This window comes from Didymosphaeria variabile (genome assembly GCF_027946475.1).
Source record: "Didymosphaeria variabile strain IMI 356815 chromosome Unknown scaffold_5, whole genome shotgun sequence".
Taxonomy (NCBI): Eukaryota; Fungi; Ascomycota; class Dothideomycetes; order Pleosporales; family Didymosphaeriaceae; genus Didymosphaeria; species Didymosphaeria variabile.
The window spans coordinates 4,088,960-4,116,929 of NW_026611624.1; the positions used below are offsets into that span (position 1 = coordinate 4,088,960).

General features: G+C 52.3%; 9 protein-coding genes across 9 annotated transcripts; 4 read left to right on the top strand and 5 right to left on the bottom strand.

Moving 5' to 3' along the window:
* Window positions 1–437: 437 nt before the first annotated feature.
* SAT4_2 (serine/threonine-protein kinase HAL4/sat4) lies at window positions 438–1,620 on the bottom strand (the record flags this gene model as incomplete). The annotated part of the gene is made up of 2 exons (XM_056216570.1): window positions 438–1,413; window positions 1,613–1,620. The coding sequence occupies 2 exons, from the start codon at window positions 1,618–1,620 to the stop codon at window positions 438–440; spliced, it is 984 nt and encodes a 327-aa protein (XP_056070817.1).
* An 868-nt stretch (window positions 1,621–2,488) lies between these two features.
* YPO7 (Fe-S oxidoreductase) lies at window positions 2,489–4,926 on the top strand (the record flags this gene model as incomplete). The annotated part of the gene is made up of 2 exons (XM_056216571.1): window positions 2,489–2,522; window positions 2,573–4,926. 2 exons carry the CDS (start codon window positions 2,489–2,491, stop codon window positions 4,924–4,926), a joined length of 2,388 nt encoding a protein of 795 aa, XP_056070818.1.
* Window positions 4,927–5,004: 78 nt separating this feature from the next.
* FAD1 (3'-phosphoadenosine 5'-phosphosulfate sulfotransferase) lies at window positions 5,005–5,943 on the bottom strand (the record flags this gene model as incomplete). The annotated part of the gene is made up of 2 exons (XM_056216572.1): window positions 5,005–5,635; window positions 5,729–5,943. 2 exons carry the CDS (start codon window positions 5,941–5,943, stop codon window positions 5,005–5,007), a joined length of 846 nt encoding a protein of 281 aa, XP_056070819.1.
* A 539-nt stretch (window positions 5,944–6,482) lies between these two features.
* On the top strand, window positions 6,483–11,277 carry MET5 (Sulfite reductase [NADPH] subunit beta; the record flags this gene model as incomplete). Its single annotated transcript, XM_056216573.1, has 4 exons — window positions 6,483–6,513; window positions 6,622–6,761; window positions 6,811–11,196; window positions 11,248–11,277. 4 exons carry the CDS (start codon window positions 6,483–6,485, stop codon window positions 11,275–11,277), a joined length of 4,587 nt encoding a protein of 1,528 aa, XP_056070820.1.
* Window positions 11,278–11,947: 670 nt separating this feature from the next.
* Window positions 11,948–12,708, bottom strand: N0V89_007813 (uncharacterized protein; the record flags this gene model as incomplete). The annotated part of the gene is made up of 2 exons (XM_056216574.1): window positions 11,948–12,544; window positions 12,598–12,708. 2 exons carry the CDS (start codon window positions 12,706–12,708, stop codon window positions 11,948–11,950), a joined length of 708 nt encoding a protein of 235 aa, XP_056070821.1.
* Window positions 12,709–14,839: 2,131 nt separating this feature from the next.
* Window positions 14,840–15,508, top strand: N0V89_007814 (uncharacterized protein; the record flags this gene model as incomplete). The annotated part of the gene is made up of 3 exons (XM_056216575.1): window positions 14,840–15,040; window positions 15,108–15,225; window positions 15,282–15,508. 3 exons carry the CDS (start codon window positions 14,840–14,842, stop codon window positions 15,506–15,508), a joined length of 546 nt encoding a protein of 181 aa, XP_056070822.1.
* Window positions 15,509–19,080: 3,572 nt separating this feature from the next.
* N0V89_007815 (uncharacterized protein) lies at window positions 19,081–21,296 on the top strand (the record flags this gene model as incomplete). The annotated part of the gene is made up of 2 exons (XM_056216576.1): window positions 19,081–20,853; window positions 20,874–21,296. The coding sequence occupies 2 exons, from the start codon at window positions 19,081–19,083 to the stop codon at window positions 21,294–21,296; spliced, it is 2,196 nt and encodes a 731-aa protein (XP_056070823.1).
* A 724-nt stretch (window positions 21,297–22,020) lies between these two features.
* On the bottom strand, window positions 22,021–23,917 carry N0V89_007816 (uncharacterized protein; the record flags this gene model as incomplete). The annotated part of the gene is made up of 5 exons (XM_056216577.1): window positions 22,021–22,572; window positions 22,637–22,952; window positions 23,157–23,344; window positions 23,398–23,790; window positions 23,849–23,917. 5 exons carry the CDS (start codon window positions 23,915–23,917, stop codon window positions 22,021–22,023), a joined length of 1,518 nt encoding a protein of 505 aa, XP_056070824.1.
* A 513-nt stretch (window positions 23,918–24,430) lies between these two features.
* On the bottom strand, window positions 24,431–25,515 carry MTR3 (3'-5'-exoribonuclease; the record flags this gene model as incomplete). Its single annotated transcript, XM_056216578.1, has 2 exons — window positions 24,431–25,224; window positions 25,368–25,515. The coding sequence occupies 2 exons, from the start codon at window positions 25,513–25,515 to the stop codon at window positions 24,431–24,433; spliced, it is 942 nt and encodes a 313-aa protein (XP_056070825.1).
* Between the last annotated feature and the right edge of the window lie 2,455 nt (window positions 25,516–27,970).

Here is a 27,970-nt window from a genome sequence, read left to right on the forward strand (position 1 = left end):
TTCAGGATACCTGATCCTTTTATTGATCCTCAGGAAAGGCGTGACGCAATCCATGGTACATAGTGGGGTGAATTTTGATGAGGGCGGTAGACCAACTCAACAATCCCCAACAGATAGAGCATCGATAGCGCACTCGTCTAACGAGCCTTTCTTGAATTGATGTGGTTGGTAATCCGTGCCCGTCTGTCAGCATCAAGGGTGTGCGGCCGGCAAAGATAAAGACAGGATATGCGAAGGCAAGAAGTGCAAGCAGTTTGGGAGGATTTATTCCAATTGCTCCATAACATACGTCACTACCCACGTTGACCAGCTTTGCAGACTAATATATCCGAGAACCACGACGACTCCAGGATCTGTGAGCTCGTTATCCTCTTTTGGGGGTCCATTTGTAGGATTGAATACAGAAGCTGCCGCCGGTGTGCCTGACCATAGTCTCATTAGCGGATTCGGCCCTGGGTCACTTTTCGACTTACACCTTCGAATTGTTCAATAGGTCGATACCCTTCACCTGACCCGCAACTCACCAGGAACTTCTTAAATACAGCATCCGTACTCTCAGCCTTGCTCCACATCAGATGCGCTGTCCGCATAGCAACATATATGACACCTGTGGCCCAAACGTCGATGGCTCTGGCGTCGAAACGCTCTGTGGTGTAGACTTCAGGTGCTTGGTAAGGCTTACTGCCTTGCAGACCCTTCGAACGATGACTTGTCTTTTCCCACGCGTATTGCACACACTCGGCCATTCCAAAGTCAGATATCTTCAAGCATCCCGTTGTCGTCAGTAGTATGTTCTCTGGCTTCAAGTCCCGGTGTGCAACTCCCTTTCCATGGCAATATGCAAGGCCTCGCATCATCTGCTTAAACAAGCAGTCTGCTTCCGTTTCATCAAGCCTTCCTGCAGATATAAGTATAGCGCAAAGGTCACCCGCGGCACAAAACTCCATGACTTGACACATACGCCCGTGATCATCGTTCATAAGGTCGATCGTGTGAACTATGTTCTTGTGCTGAAGGGTTGTTGCAATACAAAACTCGGCCGAGGCACGCTTGTGGTATGCAGTCTGTGACTCGTTGGCACGTTGGCGGAAGGCTTTAACAGCGTAAGTGTACGCTTTCGGGCCGTGGTGTGGATCGGGCTTGTAGGACAATTTGACTGTGGAAGACGAGCCCCAGGCCAGGACCTCTTTGTAGCGACCATAGTTCGACTCTATCGATTCACCGCTGGCAGTCGAGGGAAGAGTGTCGAAATCGGTTGCGAGCGGTACACGGTCGGACGGCACGGCCTGGTCGCCTTTTTTGATCCATTGAATGAATCGTGTTATGGTGCTGTCTTTGTCGTTAAGTCTCACGGTATTGGCGAGATGGTGCTCATGGTCACCATTGGCATGATACTTGATGCGATCTGGATTCCTGTTCTGGAGTAAGTTTGAGTTGGTAGGTGGGAAGCTGCGTCGATGCATTGGGGCCACTGGATGAAATTGAATAGGAGTGGTGAAACACGTAGACGGCACTCAAAGACGCTTCAAGCAAGACGGGCGTGAGAAGTGCGAAGAACTGCTCGGAAGGTGCTCCAGGATATATATCAAAGACTTGCAACTCATTGCCAGACATGGCCATCAACCATATGGTGGACGACAGCTGCTGAGCGACATTGTTAACCGAGTCAAATCCAAGACATCCTTCGCGTAGGGGGTGCAATGTCGACGCCCGCATATATCGCTCAATTTACGTACTGGCAATGGCCAGGACGGGCATACCGCTTAGGTAAGAAACAAGCATTGGCGACTCGCGAAAACATGCTGTGGTGTTGTTAGGGAGACTGTTGCATGTGTTACCGTGATCGTGGTCGAAAGCAAGGACCATGAGGCATATTCCCCCTTCAGCGGCCAACACAAGATTGGCTCCATCCCTCGGAGGCTTGGCGTCGACCATGATGACAACGGCACCGCAAGTGAATATAGTAAAAAGACCGACTGGAAGGAAGGCCTCTGCAACTCTATGGAGAAAAACGTGGTAAACGGTGGAGTTATCGGCCACTGAAGAGTTCGGTCTGCTTCTTGGAGACCGAAGAACTCTTGAAGCTATCATAGACCGTAGCCATAGTAGCACTTCGGGTCACACACGAAGACGTTTTCGTGCGTTTCTCCGATCGAGCTCAGTGCTGCCGCCGAGAAGGTTGCGTTATCCTGCTGTAAGACGCTTCGTATACATGTTGCTCTCGTAGGCATCATCCGCGTTCGAGTCAGAGCCACGTCATGTGAGGTAGATGCACTGTCACATGCTGAAGCAAGATGCGAATGAAGATGTTGTTCTTCCATGAAATTAGGGTACAAAGCGAGCATCGCAAGGTTAGTGATGTCGCAATTCCAATTGGAGACTGCCTCGGTCTTGGCAAGCAAGGATGCCCCGCGACGAATCCCCCACACGTCGCAAAAGTTCCATGTCCACCACTCAACGGCACGCACTTCGCGACACCACAGTAGCCATGTCTTTTGATCGCTTCTTGGTGTTGCCAGATGGTATGGAAATTCTTCATGATAGTGAATAACACGCGCTGACGTAATTGCAGAACTCCTGCTCATCTGGCACGAACATCGCGTGCCGCTTTTGCTGTCGGCCGTTTCGCTCGCTGTCATCGTACACCTCACAATATACTTCCGAAGCCGTCGTCAAAAGGTTTCGGTATCACCTGCACCTTCGTCGCCGATTGAGAAGAAAGAGATCGAGCTGAGGCCTGAATGGCTACCGGAAAACACGACCACCATAACGCCGGCGCTGAATGCGGATAACCATGCGGAAGACAATGTTGTGGCTGTACCGGTCTTAAAGATCAAAAAGGGACCAAAGACTGTCAAGGGCAAGAAAGTGCCGAAGAAGCGCGCACCGCCAACTTCCAATTTCGATCACAAGACAGACAAGATCCAACCGCTGGTCTTTTTTCAATCGATCTCGGGCACCACCGAGCGCTATGCTACTCAACTTAACACAGTCTTCACCGAATGGACTGCTGGATGCGACCAATCCGCTTCATATCTCGAACCTCAGGTCCACGATCTCGCCGACATCGAGCACGACGACTACTTTCTCAGCCCGCCGAAGTCTGACTCGAACGTAAAATACTTCTACATCCTGCTCCTCCCTACGTACAACATCGATACTCTCCTGGATAATTTCATCGAGAATCTCCAAGAAACGCACAACGACTTCAGAATCGACACTGCGCCACTCAGCGGACTGTTGGGATACTCAGTGTTTGGGTTTGGAGACAAGGAAGGGTGGCCTACGGAAGAGGATGGATTCTGTAGCCAGGCAAGAGAGGTGGACAAGTGGATGGCGAGGTTGACAGCGAGGAAAAGAGCGTATCCACTAGGAATAGGAGACGTCAAGGGCGAGGTGGATGTACGATTAGAAGAGTGGCGAATTGGAGTGCAAGAAGCGCTCGTGGAGCTTGCAGAAGGCAGAGGTCTAGGCGAGGGTGTTCCCGGCAGCGGCGATCCAGCCGAAAGCGATGAGGAGGACGAAGATGTTGCTGAAGACAGCGATAGCGAGGGCAGCTCCACGAAACCTCGCAAAGCGGCACGAGTAGACGATGTTGAGGACTTAGGTTCAATGGTCGATTCTGACTCTGTCAGCCCCATACCCGTCGACTTCACCACCTACAAATCCAAAGTTTCCAAGCCCGTCTCTGCTCCCAAGGAGATGGTCCCCGTAACCTCTCCCACCCACGCTGCCCTCACAAAGCAAGGCTACAGCATCATCGGCTCGCACTCGGGCGTCAAAATCTGCCGCTGGACCAAGTCCGCCCTCCGAGGTCGTGGCTCATGCTACAAATACTCTTTCTACGGTATCGCATCCCACCTCTGCATGGAAGCCACGCCCTCCCTCTCTTGCTCCAACAAATGCGTCTTCTGCTGGCGCCACGGCACCAATCCCGTCGGCACCACCTGGCGCTGGATTACCGACGCCCCGGAGCTCATCTACGACGGCATAACCACCGCGCACTACAAGAAAATCAAGATGATGAAAGGCGTGCCCGGCGTGCGCGCGGAGCGCTTTGCAGAAGCAATGCGCATCCGGCACTGCGCGCTGTCCCTGGTCGGCGAACCGATCTTCTACCCGCACATCAATGAGCTCCTCTCCATCATGCACCAGAACCGCATATCAACCTTCCTCGTCTGCAACGCGCAGCACCCCGCCCAACTTGCCTCTCTCATACCTGTAACGCAGCTCTACGTCTCCATCGACGCGTCCAACAAAGACTCCCTCCGGAAAATCGACCGCCCCCTCCACAGAGACTTCTGGGAGCGCTTCTGCGCCTGCCTCGACATCCTCAGGCAGCGCCGCTTCGAGCAGCGCACCGTCTTCCGCCTTACGCTCGTCAAGGGGTTCAACATGGCCGAGGAAGTTCGCGGGTATGCCGACCTCGTCGAGCGCGCGCTCCCTGGGTTCGTAGAAGTTAAGGGCGTCACTTACTGCGGAACTTCGGCTGCCGGATCTGCAGGCTTGACCATGCAGAATGTACCCTTCTACGAGGAGGTCGCGGCGTTTGTGTCTGCGCTTGCGGAGGAACTTGCTTCGAGGGGTCTGACGTATGGCATTGCGGCTGAGCACGCGCACTCGTGCTGCGTGCTCCTCGCGGATTCGACGCGCTTCAAGAAGGGTGGGAAGTGGGCCACGCGCATCGACTTTGAGCGGTTCTACGAGCTGAACGAGGGGCTTGTAGAAGGCACGCGAACGGACGAGTCGGGGAAGATAGTGGGGTGGCGGCCGGAGGATTATGTAGGGCAGGAGACGCCTGAGTGGGCGCTTTGGGGGAATGGAGGGTTCGATCCCAGGGATGTGCGAGTCTTTCGCAAAGGTAAAGGGCCGAAGACGGAGCCAGAACAGGCTGCCAAGGACGAGGTTGCGGTTGTGGAGATATAGGTGTCTAGCCAGGATATCAAATGCCCATCTACGAAGTTTAACGTGGAAAATGGTATGTGTGTACAATATGCTATCTATCTATCGATCTCGTCCCAGTCGTTCTTCATAATCGTCTACAAGCTCATATGCAGGCCTGAACGAGGCTCCATTCGACGTACTCGCTGCGTCACCATTCCCAGCCTGCTTTGCAGCTGCGAGCGCGGGGTTGGGATGGGTGTCGTCTGTGCCGCCGAGCGAGGTGTACCCGCGATCGTAGAGCTTGCAGTAGGGAATATTGAGGTGGCGGATGAACGTCCAAATGTCTACGTAGTGCCAGTCTATCACAGGATGTATGCGCATGAAGGCCGGCCACCCCGAATCCGTCGGATCGAAATGCTTTAAATGCTCGCCATGAGGATCTGTACGTCGTGTGCCGACGAATATGGCTTTAACGGAGGGTGTGTCGTGGAGGTAGTCTGCGAAGGCGGCCTTCATCGGTTTTGCGTATTCAAGGAGATGTAAGGAGTATGTTTTTACTGAGACTTCGACAAAGTCCTCTACTTCTTGGAACGGGTGCGGCGCCTGGATGTAGACGCATTTGATGGCGGTCTCGGGGTTTGAGTTGGGGTCGGCGGGGGTGAGGCCTTTGCGGTGTAGGGCGCAGAGGTAGAGGATCAGGAGGACGAGACAATCCTTTCCGCCATTGTATGCGAGGGAGAGCTCAGGTAGTCTGTAGTAGTGTTGTTGTTAGCTATCCTGCGCTATGACGACTCCCGAGCTGCCTGCGGCCATGTTCCTTGGAGGATATCTGGTCCACACCCACCTATATTTGTCCAGTGCCTCTTCTATGACATCCAGCGAGATGCGCGTCTGCTGCTGCAAGCTCTTGAGGCGTTCCGAGGCGGGCTGCTCGCGGAGAAACGCACCGACGCGGTCATGGATGCGGGCGCACAGGTCCGGGAAGGATAGCGGGGTATCGTGGACGAGGGGCGAGGCGGGCACTTCAACGTCGCGGGCTGAGGAGTCTCCAGCGGTCATTGCGCGGTAGCAGCACACTCGACATGAGAGTATCTACTACGGGCTGATTGGGAAACGTGGCGTAGTGGTGAGCAATGGTAGTACACGGGCCCAATTAGTGAGCCGCATTGCGGAGGAGTCGGAGCCTCGGCGAAGCGCGAGAGGCAGGCACGCAGGGCAGCGGGGCTGCACTCGCGGGGCGCAACATGGCACAGGTAATACACGACTCAGCGCGCAACGAGCAATACCGCCGGCAGTCGATTACCATTCGGTCGGCATGGCGTGACAGTCGCTGTGAGTAACCAGGGTGGGGTCTCTGCTCGCGGTCATGTGCCTGACAAAATGCTGCTCAATGAGTGGACGCTTCAGGTCCGGCGTCTTTTCGGGCGTGGAGCAATTGCGTGCTCGATGTGCCCCCAAGCCCATTTCGGCCATCCAAAGAAAAAAGTAGACGACATAGTTGCCGCTGCCGCTCGCGCTGTATGCCGACTGCGCGTATTTCTATTCCTCTCCCAGCATTCGCTGTCCCTCATACTCCCTCATAGCTACTCTTCGAAGCTATGGGTGCCATCAAGACTGCTGGAGAGGCTGGTACGTCTCCCCGCCCAATGACGCCCCGCATGTTCCCCCCAGACTCATGCATCGCCAAAACATTCACCCTCCGAACATCGGGTCAATTGCTGATTCTGTGTCCTGCAGTGGCACGCATCGCCCATCTCGCGAGCGATGTGGTCGTCTCGGTTCAGCCCACGCTCGCCACTCCGTCTGAGTTCTCAGAGCATCTGAGGAAGCTCGAGGCGGACAAAGCGCAGAGCATTGTCGCGAAGCAACAGCCGGAGGTACGTACAACAACCTTACAAGAAATTGCCATCTGACTCAGTTCGACAGATCGTTGCTGTGCAGGAGAATGCCGACCCGCTTCTCTCATGCTTCACGCCCCTTCGTTCAGGAAAGCTCACCTCGGTCGCCACTTCCTCATCCATCCTGATCAAGTCGATCCCACACCTCTACAAGCTCGCACAGTACCCCGTCGTAATACACGTGTCGGTACAGCCTTCATCCTACCCCGACTACTCAGACATCACCTCCATCCGCCAGTGTGGCTTCACATTCCTGCACTCGGAGACGCTGCAGCAGACGCAAGACATTGCATTGACTGCCCATGCTCTCGCCACTAAGTCGGGCAAGGGCGTCATCCATTTCTTCGCCTCAGGATCCACTGCTTTCGCCGATAAGGAGATTCAGGAGGAGGACCAGGAGCTCGTACGACGCATTCTCGATGTGAACCGCGCAGCAGACTACCAGAACACCAAGTCTGAAGAGACTGGACTCTACGCAGACGACGGCAGGAGCGCAACTATTTCCTTCGCGCGCAGCCAGGGCCCTAGCTCATCTGTGGCTCCCGCGACTTCAGCACAAAATGGCCAATCGCTGCCAGTGTCCGAGAGGAACAGCACACGAGGGGATTCGTCATCAGACTCCTCACAGCGTGAATCGAGCGCAGCGAGCGGCGTCTCTGCGTCGTCAGCTACGACAGTCGAGTCTTTAGCTTCCAAGCCTGTCTCTTCAGAGGACATCTACCGTTTTGCAAGCCAAATCTGGGCCGACATCAAGGACGCAACTGGTCGTTCCTACGATGCCTTCACCTACACTGGACCCTCCAATGCAGAGGCAGCCATCTTCCTCTTCGGCGCGGATGTAGCAGTCTTTGCCACCGAGATCGACACAGTCGATGGGTCTGTCGATTATGCCAACACTGGTATCATTTCCTTCCGGATGTACCGACCATGGCTCGGTGCTTCTCTTGCTCCCCTGTTACCAACGTCAATCAAGCGGATAGCAGTTCTTGAGCAGGTCCGCCGCCAGACCACCCGATGGGGCCCTCTTCTACTGGACGTTTTGATGTCCGTGAAGTCTAGCCAGAGCTCGCCTCTTGTCGTTGGCTACCAGCTTGGATATATCAATAAGGACACTGTGCAGCAGGCGATGCGTGGCATCTTCCAGAACCTCATGAGCGAGAAGCCCGTGCAAAACCTCCAAATTGGTAACCTTGATGGCCCAACCGAGAAGAAGACCCAAGCTGAGCAACCTAGCCTGGAGAACGCCTACATGAAGATTTTGGACCAAGTGTTCGGCGAGAAGCTGCTCATTGCGAACCAGCTTGGCTCGCAGCATGCTGGCGTGTCCAACGAGATCTCGTCTAGCCCTGAGTACGGTTTCGGATCTCTCATCGCACGCAAGGAGCACCGTCAGCGATTCATCGATGAGGTCCGCGAAGCATCGAAGAGCAACGACTTCGTCACCAAAGCACCCCTGGAATGGTTGGCTAAGTGGGCTCTGGATGCTGAGGATAGCACCAAGGCCAACGCACTTGCACAGGAAGTCATTGCCCGCCTTAGCAACGATGGCTCGCCTGCAGCCAGCCAGCTTCTGTCAACAAAGAAGCTCTTCTACCGGGAGTCGCCTTGGTTGGTAGGTTCGGATGCATGGGCATACGACCTGGGTAACTCCGGTGTCCACCATGTTCTTGCTTCTGGCGAGAACGTCAACATGCTCATCATCGACTCTACACCATACTCGGAGCGTACTGCGGCCGACGCCAACAGGAGGAAGAAGGACATTGGTCTTTATGCCATGAACTTCGGTAACGCCTACGTTGCGTCCGTAGCGGCGTACAGCTCTTACACTCAGGTCCTCGAGGCCATGATTGAAGCTGACAAGTTTGATGGCCCGTCAGTTGTTCTCGCCTACCTGCCCTACGAGAAGGAGACGGATTCGCCTCTGACTGTTCTGCAAGAGACGAAGAAGGCGGTTGACATCGGCTACTGGCCGCTTTACAGATGGGATCCGCGAGGCGATGAGAAGGGCGAGCCTAACTTCCAGCTCGACTCAGAGCGTATCAAGAAGGAACTGGAGGAGTTCTTGGCACGCGACAACTACCTTTCGCAGGTCATGAAGAGACATCCCGAGTTCTCTGCTAACCTCTCTGGCTCATATGGAACTGAGGTGCGGCAGCTACAGAAGCGCAAGGCCAAGGATGCGTACAGCAAGCTTCTCGAAGGTCTCCAGGGAGACCCATTGACTGTCCTGTTCGCCTCTGACAACGGTAACGCAGAGAACCTTGCCAAGCGCCTCGCAAGGCGTGGAAAGGCCCGTGGCCTTAAGACGATCTGCATGGCCATGGACGAATACCCTCTTGAGGACCTTTCTGGCGAACAGAACGTTGCCCTCCTTACCAGTACCGCTGGCCAGGGTGAGTTCCCTCAGAACGGACGAACATTCTGGGAGACCGTGAAGGACTCTACCGACCTCGATCTGGCCACTGTCAACTTCGCCGTCTTCTCTCTCGGTGACAGCCACTACTGGCCGCGCAAGGAGGACAAGATCTACTACAACAAGCCCGGAAAGGACCTCCACGCTCGTTTGGTTACTCTAGGAGGCAAGCCGCTCACCGAGTGCGGTCTTGGAGATGATCAAGACCCTGACGCTTACCAGACTGGCTACGGTGAGTGGGAGCCCAAGCTCTGGCAAGCCCTCGGTGTCGACAACGTCGAGGGTCTCCCTGATGAGCCACCGCCAATCACCAACGAGGACATCAAGGCTGCGTCCAACTACCTCCGTGGTACTATCGAGGAGGGTCTGCAAGATACTTCTACTGCCGCCATCTCGGCCGCCGATCAGCAGCTCACCAAGTTCCACGGCACATATATGCAGGACGACCGTGACCTCCGTGATGAGCGCAAAGCACAAGGTCTTGAGCCGGCCTACTCTTTCATGATTCGATGCCGTCTTGCCGGTGGTGTCGCAACACCGAAGCAGTGGCTCCAGATGGACGAGATCAGCGACAAGCTCGGAAACGAGACGATGAAGCTTACCACGCGCCAGACATTCCAGTTCCACGGTGTCGTTAAGACCAAGCTCAAGCCTGCCATGCAAGCCATCAACAAGGCTCTCATGACCACTATTGCCGCTTGCGGTGATGTGAACCGGAACGTCATGTGCTCTTCCCTACCTGAACACTCATCTTTCCACAAGCAGGTTCATGCCATATCCCAAAAGATCAGCGACCATCTCCTGCCGTCGACGACCGCCTACCACGAGATCTGGCTAGAGGATGACGAGACAAAGGAGAAGAAGAAGATCGCAGGTGAAGCTGTTCAGGATCACGAGCCTCTCTACGGCCCCGTCTACCTTCCGCGAAAGTTTAAGATCACCATTGCCATTCCTCCGCACAACGACACCGATGTCTACGCTCACGATATCGGTCTCATTGCCATCAAGGGCAAGGACGGCAACCTCGAAGGGTTCAACGTTCTCGCTGGTGGTGGCATGGGTGCTACGCACAACAACAAGAAGACATACCCGCAAACCGGTAGAATGTTTGGCTACGTTCCTACCGACCAAGTCCACATTGTCTGCGAGAAGATTATGCTCGTCCAGCGTGACCACGGTGACCGTAAGAACCGCAAGCACGCCCGTCTAAAGTACACCATCGACGACATGGGTGTCGACGTCTTCCGCAGCAAGGTCGAGGAGCTTTGGGGTGAGCATTTCGCTGACCCTAAGACCTTCAAGTTCGACTCCAACATTGACACCTTTGGCTGGCAAAAGGATGAGAATGGCCTCAACCACTTCACTTTCTTCATCGAGAATGGTCGTATCGAAGATACTCCTGAGTTCCCGATGAAGTCTGGTCTTGTTGAGGTGGCTAAGGTGCACAAGGGCGAGTTCAGACTTACGGGCAACCAGCATCTGATTCTGTCTAATGTGAAGGACGAGGATCTTGACAGCATGAAGGAGTTGATGAAGAAGTACAAGCTTGACAACACCAACTTCTCTGGCTTGCGTCTCAGCAGTTCCGCTTGCGTCGCTTTCCCCACCTGCGGTCTTGCAATGGCCGAGTCAGAGCGCTACCTTCCCGAGCTCATCTCTAAGCTCGAGAGCACTCTCGAAGAGGCGGGCCTGCGACAGGATTCCATCGTCATGCGTATGACAGGCTGCCCCAACGGCTGCGCACGACCATGGCTCGCTGAAGTCGCCTTCGTCGGCAAGGCTTACGGCGCATACAATATGTACCTCGGTGGCGGCTACCACGGACAGCGACTGAACAAGCTGTACAGGAGCTCGATCAAGGAAGACGAGATACTAGAGATCATGAAGCCCATGATCAAGCAGTGGGCCGTTGAGAGGGAGCAAGGAGAGCACTTCGGCGACTTCGTCATCAGGAAGGGCTACATCGTAGCGACGACGAACGGCACGAACTTCCATGACAACGTGAGTCCACTTTCAACCTGACATATCTGAATAGATGCTAACATGTATCAGACTGCGGAAGAGGAATCAGAGGAAGAGTAGATGTCGGCTTGCTGGGCTTTGGGACCTGATACCCGTTCGTTGAGTTCGCTTGTATATATGGTAATGGCATCTGAATGACTTCATGTTTTTGTATGGCGGGCGGGTTGCGCATTGATCACATCATCATGGCGTTTGGACCATGAGAAAATTACATCAATTCACTTTTGCATATGAGCCATGTACTGCGTCCGTGAACCTGATAACATTGAGCTTTCGGATGCCCCACCTGTCAATGCATTTGTACGTCGTCAACGCCAAAGCTGTCGATAGATCCGTGACAACCCCAAGGAGGCGCTTGTCGTTGCAGAAGATTCGACTCTCTTTGCTTTGGATCCCAGAGCGAGATGTGCTTATGTCGCACGACACTATTGATTGGCGCTTACCGACTATAAGGAGCCTCCTCTCTGCCAAATGATTGGAGCTTCGAAATATACAGAAGCATTCTAACATCACATTCGGATGCTAGGCGCAACGTCATCGTGCTGGGCTAACCTACATGCTATCCAGTAGACATATTCAAAGACTGATGTGGAGAGCGATAGGAGTATAACCTCTGCTTGAGGTAGCGATACATTAATGATATCAGGTAACGAGCGTAAACCCCACGCCCTGTTCAAGCATCTCCACACATCCTCAAGCCCCACCCTTCGGCGTGACAACCGCCGTAACATTATCCACCCCAAACGCCACCCCAACCTGATCCACCCCCGGGAATCGTCGTCAAACTCGCAGATATAATCCTAACCAAGACCTCCCTCAGTTCTACAAATTCAGGCTTGAAAACCACTTCGCCGAGTTCCTCATTATCAATCAGCTGCAGCGGCCTGTCGTTCGTCTTAGTCTTGTACTCATAGATTTGTGTGACGTTATTACCGTCTGCCTTGATGCCCGTGAACTCAAAAGTGGCGTTCTGAGGAACAGGAATGGGTGTCAAGGCTGAGGATATAGCGGCGCCGATATACATGCTTATGAGCTGCAAGGTGCCGTTTACCGCGTCGATGCTCAGGCTGGCGGACTGTATAAACTTCTTATCAATCTCCTTTGGGTTGAAGAGGAGGTTTAGCAACCCGTTTGTGAGGCGGGCGCGGAAACTGCTAGCCGCGAGGTTTGGTGCAGAAGCTGGGAGCAGGCCAAGGTGGGAGGGCTCTGAGAGGGGGAGACTGTCGATTTGGAAGTTGTTGAAGTAGATGGGCTGGGTGTTGTTTTCGGAGTCACGTGGGTTGCCGGCGGGGATGAGACTGACTGGCGGGGCGTACTTCTGGTCGAACTGCGATGGGTTAGAGGAGGGTGGGTGATAGGGTCTGGATTGGGGCGAATTACGTTGAGAAAGATTTTACGAGTAGAGGTGTCTGCGTTGCGGGGTGCGAATGGTCCGCTGAGCGCAGCGGCTGAGGCGATGGAGGCGACCAACAGTGAGTTAAGGAACAACATTGCGACTGGAAGGATGCCAGTCTATCTGGTTGATAATTTGAAGCTCGAAGCTTTTATAGACCTCTGAGAGAGTTCCCGTCTGGGAAGGTTCCCCAACTGCTTCTCCCCGCGGAGACGTCCTCCACTTCTGTAGCTCTATCGAAGGCGTCTGTGCTGCCCGATCATGACGAAAGTGAGTAGTACTGAATGCGATATCATAGGAGTGTGCACGATCAACTTCTAGCAGCTGAGTCAATTTTTACTTGTTTTGCTGGGCTGAGGAGCGGTCGCGTTGTACGATACCCTGCGTGGCGTGGACTACTTACACCTCTTCTTTGACGGCGATCGAAGCTGAAATTTAGGGTATGTTTGGCTGGTATCCTACGATTCCGTCTGATGGGAGATTTTGGGGCAGGGGTGTCTAAAGCTCGTCTAGCCGCTGTCGTGGAATTGGTGGTGCATTGGATAATACGCATTTGTATTCCAAAATTGAAAGGCCTTCCTCTATGATTCTAGAACATTTTGAACGGTTCCTTGTGCTCCTAGATGAGCGCATCCGAGTCCTAAAACTGACCTAAAACCGATGCCTCTGATGGGCACCGGTGATTCTTCTCCAAACGACGAATGGTCTAAGTCATACGGCACACAAGTTTCCGGCACCTTTCTGTGGCTCTGAAGAGATTTCTCGGAGTTTCTCGGCCATGTAGATCCATGTGTTGTACTGTGTTGTCATTTGTGCTGTCTAAAGCGCAGGAACAGGTGGGTCAAGTCAAGGTTAGGGACCGTAAGAAAGGCGAGATTTGACATATCAGGATTGGTCACTGGTGATTCAAAAGAGGAAACTCGAAGTTGGGCATTACTCGATTGACTAGCATTAGGTTCCTTCGGCAGTGATCCCAGTGTGGAAGACCCATATTTGGTATAGGGCGAGAAGTTCCTACGCGTGATAGGCGCGAAGTAGACCGACCCATCCATAAAATTTCTTGGAGTTTTTTCAGCTTGTCAGGTCAATTGGGTAGGCTTGATAGCTTCCATGTAGCTGGAACTGCAATGATCTGCATAAGGTCTAGTAAGCGGCCCCTAACACTTTGTACTTCGGTCTGATTACGGATTCTGTCGCTTAGATCTGCAGGATTGTATGCCCTTCCTCAGATACACTCCTTACACTATTGAGTACCATTACTATCTGGTCTGGATATGGGGAATTGCCCATCTGTGGAGTCATTGATCGACAGATCTACGGGCATCCAAAATGCGTTGATGGCCTAATTTCCTCGTATATACGAGCATAATATCCAAATATTGATGCCTTGTCTGAAGACGTCTGCCCTCAACAGGATCCGCCAAGATGGGAGCAGCCTGAAACCCTTGTCGCTTCAACGACCTCACACGGCTTTGGTCTCGTAAGAACCTGGTAAATCAATCCTCTTGTTCACTTATGCACGGACATAATCTATATAGAAAGAACAAGACGAATGCCCGTTCGACAAAACCTAGGGCAACCTACTGCCCTTCGAGTTGTGACGAGCATAAGCAGGGCGTACCTGAAACTCACAATGTAGGCCAAGATGTAAGACGATACCACGCTTAGCTGAGCCAACACGAGATCGTCGACTGGGGTCCCTATAGTTCCTTTGTCTTCCAGCCTACTGTTAGCATTTTTACGTAACATAATAGAATATGCACGCTTTTAGAGGTGAGTTTCATCCCTAAGGCTTCTTAGGATCCGACAGGATTGCACCTAGCTTTATGACACCCCTGCATGCTAGTCAGCCGCACTGTTTTGGTCCACTACGTACCGACAGTAAGGATACTCACATCAGGCTCGCGATACTCGCAGACTGGACAAAGCGTTTCGTACGAGAGGAGTGAGTAGGCAACTGGATCTCGCAAACTTCGCGGCGAACGGATACTGATCGACGTCAAACGGCTTCACAGCGAGTAACATGATCGTGGAATAGTAGATGTAGGATCTCGATGGTCATGGAGGAAGAAACAAGGACTGGCACTGACCATCAGCACTCAAGTATAAATTGACAAGCACAAAGCCCTCAATGTTCCCGCCATCAACCTCTCTGACATTCCTCTTCACTGCAATTCATCAGATCTAGCTTCTTGCTCAAGAAACCCTGCTCCTCCCACTCCCGACATCATGAAGGTCACCGCATCTGCCGTCTCCGCCTTCACCCTATTCCACCTAGCTTTAGCCAACTTCGATCTCTACAGGGGTACCGATGTGACTGCTGTTCCAGATGACAACCCGGAGCCAGCACTCGACGTATGGCAGGTGTTCGATGGCGAACCTGATTGCGATGATGCCAGCAGCGCTCAAACCTGGGACGACAGTGATGATGTAAGGCTCCCCAAACGATATCCAAGCATGCAAAGTACGCCAATTTCTAACTCTTTTCACCATTCAGGTGAGCGGCGACAAGTTCGGTGTGGTATACGAGCCTCGTCCCGCGGATCCTTCGGACCCTGGAGCGGCTACGCGCGTGGAGATGAACTTCCACGATACAGACCCTGTCTATCATTTTAGTAAGCCGCTCTGGCCCAAGGATGCAAAGGAAACAGAAACTGACAAGCGATGGTAGCCATATACAAGGACCGCAATTATGATATGATTGGCCTCGATGGCAACACCTACGGCAACTGCGTTCCTTTCCCAGGCGATGACTACCAGTGCAATTATCCACTTCCCCTGGGAGACAGAGTCTTGTCAGGTGCAAGGTTCTTCCGCTGTACCACCGATCTCACGGCCCAGCAAATCAATGAGGTGAATGGGAAGAAGAGAAGCGTCAAGATCGCAGTCAAGTTCTAGTTTCAAGTCACCTGGGCTGGAGCGTGTACCTGTTTCGGGAGAAGCCGGAAGGTGAGATGACTTTGGGTTGCAGGATGTCTTTGTTCTATCTGGCTTGTCTGTAGGCTTTCCTATCTTGGATTTCTGTTTGTTTTTGGCTTCTTGGTATAAACGTCTAACTCGCAACAAACCGTCGCTGTTTAGGATGCACATAGCTAGTGCCTTGGTAGTCATAGCCTTATATACACCTGTGACTACTACAACGTGTGCAGATGCTCCAGATGCTCGGATGCCTTCGGCCTTTACAAGACTTCATCTTCTCCTTCGGTTACTTTCCCTTCACTAATGCCCTACTAAACAATCGAAGAAGGCTGGCGACAACGCGAAAGACATTGATTCTTCTGATGGACCCTTCTTCGTCGTCCTCACCAGTCCTATCTCGGAGTTTTCAGGAAATGATGGACAAGTTTACAACGCTGTTGAAGAGCTACAAGAGAAGCTCAGGAAGATTGCTAGTGAATAAGGGGCTTCTGCACAGGTACATCTTCACTAACTACAGGTACCATAAAGAGGACATATTGGGCGGATATGGGGAATAGAGTGCCAAGAGGCTGGGAGACGTCAGCAACAAATATGATCCCGACGCGTTTTTCAGAAGACGGTACCGGGTGGCTTCAAGCTTCCAAAAGCATAGGGTGATTTACTGTCACAAAGCATGGACCGTGTATAGATCTGCATACTTCCATCGCTGCCATGGTCTGCTGTCAGATAATTCATGAAATACTGGGGCTGGACCACCTCACGCCGCTAGGCTGCATCAGATGATGGGAGGTGTTGCTCTTAGCCCGCTCTTACTCGCTACATGCTGTAGTCTCAATTGGTGAATGACTACAGATGCACCGTTCAACATTTTGAAATCTGACTCTGGAATTGATTAACCGAACATCTACTGGTGGGCTCCTTTTAACGTTGTGGTGGGAATGCATATCAGTGTGCTTCATGCTCATGTATATTGAGAAGACTGGAAAAGGCCGGAGCACTTATTTCCGTTGGTGCCGGAGTGATATGGGGTGAAGTCTACGGTGCAATTGATTAACGAGGATTAACAGTTCTCTTTCAACACTTTTATCACATGCTGTTAGGCAACGTTCGCGGGAGGATCGTGATGTGACATGTTGGGTTGTTGACCGGTGATGCCTAGGATAGCACCATGGATCACGAAGAGGCTGCCTATCATCGTAGTAACAAGAGCGCAGACAACTTCTGAATCGCCTTCCTCCTTCCATCCTCCTACATCTTTCACACATTGGTCCAAATACACACCACCTAGACTTCACTGATCATGCTTGCGCAGCTGATCGCAAATGCAGACTTTAAGCGAGTGCATGAGCCCGGATGCGTTTCAATAGCACCATTCCTCTGCCTCTAAAAACCAGGTATCTTAGTCTTGTCTTTAGTTTTTATGCTAGTTCGCAATTCTAAATACTCTTATAAATTTTGTTGGAGTTTTTCATGGTTGTATTCCCTACGATACCTTTGGCACGGTTCATGTTGGTTTTTGGAGTCTTCACGATGAATGGCAAGCATGTTTAAGAGCATCATGGTATTCTAAGTAGTCATAGCTTTCTATAGGTCCGTGACTAAAAAGTGCGTCCGCAAATCACCTCCGAGATCTTCAAGAACAATGAATTTTTGCATGCATCCTAGGTCTACTATAACGTCGCATGATATCTGGTCGATGAGTTAGCCTCATCCGGTGAGTGCACGAAAGCCTTGCCGAATACAGCCTTGTAAGTGCCTTTCGTCATGCGCACCAATGAGGTCCCAAGTTCAGGTCTAAGCCATCATGCAAGTCCAAGCTTCGCCTCACTATCGGTTATGTGCAAGTTCTCATGGCCTTGCGACACAGCATCAACCTTATTGCGGCTTTTTTTGCATGCTTTCTTTGATTCTCAGAGTCCTCATGTCGTTCGGCTCACCATGGCTCTGATCTCACACTTTGGTATGATCACTATCATGATCACTTGGCTCTTTGTTAGCATCGCTTTGGCCACTGTAATACTGGCTATTATTTCCGCTATCTACAAACGAGGTATGTTCGGACTAGACGAATCTATCACTGTGCTAGCGATGATGATTGGTGTGGCACTCGCTTGTCAAACCACATGGGCAATCGTGATGGAAGGACGTAACGAACACCAAGTTGAGTTTGCGCCCAATCAGGTCAATATCCTCGCTAGAGTACGTAAAGATGATAAAACGGACTGCGAAAGCTACTATTGCTTACATGTTATTCAGTCGCTACTAATTCATGAAAGCCTATGGATAGCGACGAATGGATTGATCCGGGTCGCTGCTTATCGATATTTGTTGCGAATCTTCTTTGCAGGTTGTCCCGACTCGAAGACAGAGTACTCGCTTAAAACGGCCATGGGGTTTAGCATCATCTATCCAATCGTTTCAATCCTGGAAATCCTGTTGATTTGCCGCCCACTTGCCGCGCAGTGGGATGCCAGTGTTGGTACATGTGGTGACCAGAAGGCCTCCTTCCTTACGATTGAAATTATTGGACTGATGCTCGACCTACCGTTGTTTTTGGCACCTGTTCGAATCATTGTTAAACTCGTGTTAAGGGATAAGACAAAGGTGGGCCTGATCTTCGTCTTTGAGATAGGCTTAATGTCAGTGAAACCTTCTCGACCGAAAGATATGCAAAGATTTGCTGACAATCTCTTTCTCCAAGCGTTATGGTCGTCACAGTAATGAGGATTAACTCACTATGTCTTGCGACGTCTTCGGACTTCATCTATGCCAAAAGTTATCTCGGGTTGCTATCGACTGTGGGAACAATGGTGAGCCTCACGCTCGCTCAAATGGCATTGATTTCAGAACTGGGTAATCGAACTTATCGAATGTGGATGCGGCAAAAAAGGTCGTGGCGTTCGGCGTTTGTGGCGATACGGCTGGGTGTAGCGATGGTGCGATGTATGCTGTCGTTTGATCTGAGCTTGATGCTGTGGGGCACGGTGGATCGTATCTGCAGGTCATGTCGGACGCGAATGAGTTGAGTTCAAAACACCATAGGCTGCTGGAGATTGACAAGTGAGAGAATGAAGAGGTGCCTGCGGCGTCTCCGTTCTGATAGCCTTTTTAGAGATGCCCGAAACGTTGCCATCCAAGCTAACGTACTTTTTTGGGGGAAAAGTATGGATAGCTTGTGTACTTACGTTCGGAGGCTTCCAGGAATGCACTACTCGTATGTTTTTCAACCGTACCAGAGAGGCGGAGTCGCCTGTGCTCCGGCTCGGCTCACTTGCGAGGCCTTTCACGAAGTTAAATTTCCTCAAGGTACAAAACCCTACGCGCGCGCGCTCACCCACATACTCTCAATTTAACGCCCTTCAACTCTGAAGGCGTGCTATGCGCTTGCGTCACAGCCCCTCGCTGATCTAACTGTCAGCGCAAGACTACAGCGCCACCTCTCTTTCGCCCTCACCCTTTTTTTCGACCAGACTTGAGCGCGTTCCTACTTGAAACGTGCGGTCTCTTGCATCTCAAAGAACCGTAGTCGCTCGAAGGCCTTGCCTCAAGCTATGTCCCCGAAAACGCCTCCTGAGCCGCCCGGCCAACACCACGAAGAGTCGAAACTCAACTTTGGCTCGCCAACGCCTGTGTTTCTGGGTCTGTCTCCTGCAGAGGCATTGCTCCCTGCCTCCCAGGCGGAACCTTCAGATGTTGTCAAGAATGGTATAGCACCTGTTCCTTTCAGCACTGAAGTTCAATCAAACCCTTCTCCTCCTGCCCTGGAACCCTTGTCCGGGCTGCTTGCTACCGGACTGGCCGGATGCCCTCTTCCTTCGCAAATCAGCCGAAACATCCCACCGACAAAGGCGATTTCCAACCATCCTCGACTGACTATGAGTACCGAACAAGCCTTCATGAACATGTTCCGTGTAACTCATACACCACACGTTGACCCGGTCCAGGACCCTACCATCGCTCAAGTCGAGGCGGCACGGGAAGACTACATTGTTCGGTTGATGGATGCAATGCACAATTTGACGAACATATACGACAAATTGAACAAAGAGGGAACATACACAAATAGAGTACAAATGTTCCATCCGGTTGACAATGCCGAACATGGTTGGTACGTCGGGCAAGATTTTGTGGAATCGCGCTGCCACGTTCTATTCGAAGTTATCATAGATCGCTGCCGTAAGGGATTCAGGGGCCAAGCCAAACAAGATCTTGCACGTAAGACAAAGCCTAGAAACGGGTTCGTGAAGGATGTCACAGTGCCTTCACCAGACATGAAAGCCAACTGCAAGGCCCGCATCGAGGCCATCATCGTTGTACTCCATTACTGGAAGACTGCGTGTGCTGAAGCGACCAATGACATCGATCACATGTTCGCTTTAGCGAACCATCCGCAAGTAATTTGGGATACGAAGTATCAAAATGCCGACAGCAATGGTGTTAAGGCGAGGAAGACTAAAGAACTCAAAGGAAAAGTCCAGGAATTCAATGAGACGCAGCAACGGCACACTTCATCTCACGATCCTTCCCCCCAAGCTTCGCGAAGAATTGCCGCTCACGAGGCGCCTGTGGTCTTCAATCCGGACTTTCAGCTACCCGCTTGCATGCCTATTATTTCAGAGCCACCTACTTCTTCAAGCTATCCAATGACTGGAGACCCCGTGGCTGCAGGAAATCCCTTCCAGAACCCGACAATTGGTCCTGGTAGTCCTCTATTGGGCTTCCAAGCCGGTGGCGTGGGAGCCGATCTTAGTCCTCATGGTCCTTCTCACCCCATTGATTACCCCTATCCTGGCATGCTGAATCAAGATATTCTCGGCCATATGACGTTCACGGGCAATAACCATACCGTCAACGCAATTGGAGTGCCTCTTAATCCCGGTGCCAAACTCGACTCACTGTTCGCATCTAGCCATTTTGGAGCACGTGGACCTGAGCACTACCGGGGCGCGGTACAGAACGTCACAGGCAAACAAACAGGACAAATAACCGCTCAAGCTAGGAAGCCGCGCCAGGTAGGATATCCAGCTTACTTTGACGGACCCCCACCAATGTCGTCTTTACTCCCTGAATACATGGCTCGTCAGTTTCAGGGTGCTCAGAATGCTCAACACCAAGACCCGATGGGAGCTCAGGATACAAATCCGCCAAAATACCCTCACGAATCCTATCTTCGAACAACACAGTTCGGCCGTAGCTTCGATCCTGGACACTCGGCGCCTCCTCAGCCTCGCGCTTCCTCAAAGCGCCCAGCCTCTCAGCACTTTCCAGTGCACACCAACATGCCAGCTCGCAAGCCCAAGAAACCTCGCACGAGCAAGAACACTGTCAGCACTCCTCAGCCTAGGAACCGATCAACCCAAACTCTCAGGCACCGCCCATTCTACGTCCTCAGATGGCGCAAGGCCCGCAGACATGGCCAGCTTCCGCAGGGGCCGGTTTGCCTAGCTACCTCAAGGCTGCCCACAACGAGGCTGAGGCCGAGGCTGAAGCCTATAGCGACTCTGATCCCGAAGAAGACGAGCATCTCGAGGACTCCGAAGAGCACTATGAGCGTCCTGTGTTGATATCTGCGACAAACCCCGCGACAAAAGAGAAGGATCTCAAGTCCAACAATGGCGTATACGCGTATGTCGAAGACGTTCCAGAGTCGAACAGCGACTACGCAGCGGCCAACGAGAGCGATTCGGGCTCCAACCGCGACATCAGCGCACTCTTCGAGGAGTTCCCAGATCCCAACGACAAGCCACCTGCCACTCCATCTGTTTAACCAAACCAGGTCGGTCTCCCACTTGACTTAGCCGCATCCCCGCAGCTAAGCCAAGAAGTTACTCTACAACTCAGCAGCGCTGATGCGTTCAAAGTGTTCTAGAGGTTTGATTTTCTGTACAATCGGTTATGGCGTTTATTAGCATAGTTCACGACAGTCATACCTTCCTCTTTTCTAGTCGAAACCATAGCAGCATTCATGCTGCCGGGTATCTTGTGATTTTTAGTGGCATGATACAGGATTGGTTGCATGTTAGAGACGAGTCGTTACAAAGGTCTTGATACTGCATGCATCCAATAAAATCATTTGTTTATGTCTGTTTTGCAACCGCGGTGTACTGTATGAAAGCAGACCACGTGATCCAACTCCATATTACATGAACTCGAAGGTGACAACGTCATTGCTCTACCCTAGGATTTATTCAATGATTCACCACAGTATGGTACCTCGGTCAGTTGTGACGAGTATCATGATGGGCATATCAAGTATGAAATACCCATGTGGGCATTCACGCTGTACTTTTGAAGCGGACTAAGCGTATACCTAAATATCGGTCGATCGAGTCTTGCATTTCGCGAATTCGCATGCAGCTCAGCTAAATGCAATACGGAGATACTTCGAGATAGCTACTCAATCTCGCAAACGATGGTGAAAACTTTGACTCATGCCCCTTCCCTTATCTGTGATAGGTCACGACCGAGTCGCCCACGCCTCACTTCTCAACCTACTCCCCGTAAACAGATTCGTCATCCGCGAACTTACTCTCGCCGCCCTCGCCGTCTTCAACATCTGCCTCCGACTCCTCATCCAGATCCTTCTTCCTAATCACCACCTCCTTCGGGTGGCGATGCATCCACAGCTCGTTAGGCAGCCACTTGTAGAAGCTGCACATGGCTTCTCGCACGTCATCGAGGATTGTGATACCGCCGGCTAGCGTCAAGATCCTCGCATCAAGCTTCATGCCCACAAAGCACTCCTCCAGCACGCGGTCTTCAATCCAGAACTCGTACTGCTTGCCATCCTCCGATTTAGAGAGGCGACCGTTCGAATATTTGTTCTTTGGGAGATCATATTCATTGAAGTCGTCCAAGTAGAAGGAGCGACACACGAGTGTACCGAGGGGTTGGAGTTGAAGCTTCGAAGCCGTGAACCCGTTTTGGCGGGCGTACATCTCGCGGGTAAGCTGGTCTGAGGGACTGATCGTCACAACCTCTAGGCTGAACGACTCGTCCCTCAGCACCTTGACAGCTTTTGTCGAGCAAGGCTTGCTGCTCGTCTGTTCCCATAATGGCAACCGCAGTCCTAAAGGTAATCCTGGCCTCTTCATCCATCACGCCCACCTCTTGGAGATCCACACCCTCTTCCTTGAGTTTGATGGCCCACTCCACGTTGCCGGTGTAAGTGCCAGCTTTAGAACCACCAAAGATAGTACTAGCGGCGGTGTTGAAGGCCCCGGGAAGGGCAAGGCCTGCATTGTATGACTTGGATAACTCGATTTCGGCGGTGTCGCACAGCTTACGCGCTTTGTCGAGGTCGTCGCGGTACTCGGGACACACAGAGTGGTAGATGAGGTAGTTGTAGAAGGAACGGAGGACCTGGCAGGCTGTCTTGATTTGATGGGGGTTGAAGCCGTAGTGAGCCGGGAAGAAGGATGACCTGCAATACTGTCAGCGGCTTCACTCCTGAGCTCAAGTGGACTCAGGATGTCAACGCACAGAAAAGCTTCCGCAACACCAACGAAATCAACCACCCCAGTGCTTGGTATTCTCTCGATCCCAAGGCACCTGATGTGTAGCCCTAGCTCTCGCAATCTCTTCGGCATCCATATCAGCCATGTCCTTGTTCGATAGACCTCCGAACATGCGAGGAGCGCTATCCACACCACCGAAGCGCATCCACTTGTTGAAAATGTTGGAGTACTGCTCATGCATCCGCCTCTTCTGCTTGAATCGCTGAATTGCGATCTCAATGCGCTCCACGAAGTGCTTGTCGGGATCGTACATGGCGTCCTCTTCCTGGGCCTCATCTGGAGTAATAGGTGGCTCGACCTACATATATTAGCGGAACCTTGGCAAAGATAACGTGGTCATAGGTAGCTCACATATGTATGTTCGAACCCCGTGGGCTTCATCATATTCTTGCTCTTGCCCTCCGGATACTCAGCTTTCGTCTGCGGTAGCAACGGGACAGGCTGAACAGCCGGTACCCGCGCCCTCGGATCATACGCGATCTCGTCGTCCTTGAAGTAGTCTGGATCGAGTGCGCAAGGGCCTCGTAGAGCAACTTTGCGACTGACTTGCTTGCCATCCTCGGAGACGACGAGGAAGGCGGACTTGCGCAGGGCGGCGGGGACCATAGACTTTGGCTTGAAACCGCGCATCTTCTTGAAGCCGCAGATGCGCGAGATGGAGACGGGCTGGTTTTCGCGGCCGCCACAGCATTGTAGCAAGTGAAGATCGATCGGGAGGTTCTCATCGGAGAAGTAGTACTCCACCTTGACACCGTTAGTGAACCTACTCTCTGACCGTAGAGCAAAAGTCTTGTCAACTTACTTGTCGCCGGATCTCAGGTGCATCGGGGTGCTCTTCTGGTACAGTGGCCGGCTCGGTCGTGGCTGCCATGATTGCTGCTGAAAGTGCCAATGGCTCCGATTCACAGACGATGCTGCTGTCACTATGAAGAGGGATCGACAGTGGATTGAAGCGCGATGAGTTTATGTACTATAAGAGGGCAAACGGAACGGCTTCTAAGCTTGGAACTGCGTTTGCAAAATGGGCTAGTAAGAGACATTGAGAAAGGAAGGCGCGATCACCCATGATCTGGTAACTGCAAGTGATCGAAAATGTGATAAAAGTGAGTAATCGCAAAGCTTAGATCTACTCTGTCGCAACATAATCGTTAGGTTTCTAAAAAGCGATCGGAATAAGCCGGTGAGAAGTGTAGAGACATCAGCACGTCGTGAACACAAGAATCGTTCCTAGATGGTTCATCTCGAAGCTTTCGCCCGCAGTTGGCCGAAAGCTGTGACAGATATGTTCACAAGCATCTTTTACACATTTCGTTCCCGTCCCTGATGGTATATAAACGCCGTCGCTATGCAAAAGAGATCCATGCGGCCCAACCCGACACACGCCTTAACCAGTCATTTCGACGTCTTCCAGCTTCCTTTTTGATCCCTCTTTGGTGATATTCATTTTCGCCTCCATGTTCTCGAGCAGCACCTCTCTTAACACACTCACGCTTCCCAGAGCGGCATGCGTAGCACCTTCGATGAGCTCGTCAGGATCTGCGCCGACGTCTCCTTTGAGCCATATTTCTGTGATCTCGTCTCTTGATGCCAGATAGCCCACTGCGCAAGCTGCGACAAGATCTTGGTGTTCCGCTGGACAAGGGTCCAGGACTTTCTGTCCATCTCCTGTGACCGCTGCCACTCCTCCAGCGACCATGTCAACACAGTCAATGCCTGCATCCATGATCGCCGCACTCGCAACGGTTATGCACCCAGCTAGCACGTTGAGCAGACCAAAGCCACTACCAGCTCCACCCTCAGCGCCGCTGTCGCCCCACCATGCATCTTCATCCCCTTCAAGGATGGTGATGACAACTTCGACCCCACTCTTAGGCCATCTTTCGCCAATTATGACGCCTCTCAAAGCTGTCTCCAGATGTACGCCAAGATCCCGTTCTGCGGAATCGCGAATGTATCCTCTCCGATGTCTGGTAGCGAATGGCGCGAACTTTACGGTGGTCGTGAGTACAAGAGTCGGGGAGAAGGGCGCACTGCGGGGGAGGGGCTTCGGGCCTTGGATTGAAGCAGCGATCTTCAGGCTTGAGGTAGGTGGAATTAGGGTGGACTGCGAGGACGATGCGGTGGGAACTTCGAGGTATGCGGAGCCTGACGCAGAGGGTACAATGCCGGTTTGAAGGACTATTCCAAGTCTGTTAGTTCAGGCTCAAGTTTGAGACAGGGCGCAATGGAAGCTCGAGGGAGCTCTAATAGACATGAAAATTGCCTTGTACCCGAAGTAACGAACGCAAGATATTCGTCTCCCTGTTCAGCGAAGCACTTACAAGTCTTTCGTAGCTCATTTGGTCCTCTTGTTCTGTTTGGCCGTAGCGATTGAAGGTAACCAGATTCCAGGACCGTCTTGGCGAAAACCGGCGCTGAGGTGCCGCCGCTGGGCGCATTGATCCTTCTCCTGTCCGTATTCGCTGCCATCTTGTGTGCTGTGCAGTGCTAAGGGGCGCAAAGCTAGAAGGTAGGTTGGGAGTGACGCGGGCGTCGAGAAATGCTCGCTGACTAACGTGCCAAGATTTCGCGACTGCCGCGCTGATATTTTTCTCTTCGCTTGCCCAGCTCCAGCTTCTTTACATCACCTCGCTTTCGAGGTGCTTCACGCGCAAAGTAAGTTACCGGCACACATTTCACTACACTTCCTCTTATGACTGATACTTTCCTATATGTTCTGGTGACTTATAATGAGCCCGAACTATCATGCACCACCATCTGATCCTTTCCATCTTCATCGCAAGCTGTTGGCTTCAGGTGCGAATCACAAGCTGACAGACACTAGGAGCTGCTCGATTTCCGACAGTCCAAGATCGCTGCGCGGACAGGAATCAGCCAGTTCAACTGGCTTGTGACATTGCACTTGGACGTCTATACCGCGACCTGCGTGTCGGCCAGCAGACTTCCAGATGAAGTCGCGCTGAACAAGAACATCGTTGAACATCGTTGTTGCGTGCTTGCCGATTAACACAAGGTTAAACTAACCAGCAGAAGCTGACATGCTGCTACTCATAACAAGTAAGTTTTACCATACCCCCCAACGACACGATCCCGCGTTTTATGATGTGTGTATATCTTTTCAGTTCTGCTACTGAACCACTTGAAGACACTCTATACCATAGCTTACCTTGTCTGATTTACGCAAATCCTTGTCATTGCTTCTTCGTTATCGACTAAGCGACTGTTACTGATTTGTATGCGCAGGCCATCCCTAGTTCCCACAGTCTCGGCGACACGTCGCTTATCTGGTTCCCGTACGTTCATCCTCCACACCCTCCCTCGCCATGATGAAAACCTAGTCTTATCCATTCAACGACATCCAATGCTGGGTCGCCCTCCCGCACTTTACCGGCTTCGGCTTGGAATGACGAGTTGTGGAGTTGCGCGTGCAAACGTGCGTAATTGCGGTTGTTGAGCCGAACGTCGCAGCAGTCCGTCTTGGGCTGTCGTGACTGGAGGCCAGCGGCGGAGCATGACTATAACGGCTTTCTGAGCAACAGGCCTTCATCGTCTGGTTTAACACGGTGTCTTCGTGAGCTTTTACTGACCACCGTGGTGCAGATTCAGTGACGTCCAACCGCAGTGTCTGAGTCTGGCTGTGAATTTGGTATTTCGGGCCGGCTATTTGTGCAGTGAAGAGTACACATTTGCTAGTTTTAGAATAGTAATAGATGCCATGTTCTGTCTCACACGTGCTCATCCGTTGTATCCCTGTGAACGATCAACAGTGGCCGCGCGTCGACCGAATGATTTCAGCGGGTACTAAAGCTTCGGAAAGAGTGAATGTGGAGTTAAAGGCACCGATCGACATTCACGAGCATGAGAAAATCTGGTGGGGACGGGACAATTACACGGCCCTGCAACGGTGATTTCTCGAGGTTCCAACAAGGTGTCCTGAAACATCAATGCTAGCCGCTTGGCACGACCCCGACGGCGCTGCACCTTCGACCTCCGCAGCGCATTCGCGCATATCCTGAAAGAGTATCCATCTGCGATAGCTGAGGACGCTTGTCAGCCGCTCGCACGCTCTCCCTTCCTTGTCCGCCCACGCCTAGCTGCACGTCGCCATTTCGGTAATCACTGCCAGGGATATCGGGGCATGTCTATGACAACGGTGGCCTCCAGCTTCAGCTTAGCGAAATAAATCAGGAGCCAAGTCTTCCAGAGACCCGTACGACGACATCAGTTGCCAAGGGTTATCGCAGCCTCCACAACATCCCTCCACACTCGTTCGCGCCCCTGTGGCATCAATTCGCATCGCACACCCGCCCTAGACGTCGTGTGCCCGGCCCTGCTGCGCTCTGCTCTGCACTGCACTGCGCCCGGCGAAACTTGCGGGTCGACGTGACCGGGGGTGCTCAAAGGGAGAACTCAGCGCGATCTGACTTCGCGGACTCCCTCCTGGATGCTGCCCTTACATGCAAAGTCGAAGATGCATCGCCATGCCTTTTCCAACGGGCAAGCCGCATACCCTTCTACCGGGGGCGGCACATTTTCTATTCAACCTCACAAGTACGTCTGCTACTGCCATGCTGGCCTCTCTGGAGCTGAACTTTTCTGCCGCCCTGAAAGATCACCCATCTTGGACACACGATGCTAATTACCACTGTCATTGCAGATTCCAGCCTAGATCACAGCCAGCCCTGAGGCGGCGGCGGCAGTTAATACAGCGATTACTGCTGATAGGATCCATCTTCCTCACGGGTCTATTCTTCTTTTTCCCCGATCTGCGACCGGATCTGGGCTCCGGCCCACTAAGCTATCTCGCATCTAGCGACGACGCGAAACTCGAGACCGTACGATATTATGATTTGAGCAATGTACAAGGAACGGCAAGAGGGTGGGAAAGGGAGGAGCGGATTCTCCTTTGCGCTCCGCTCCGAGA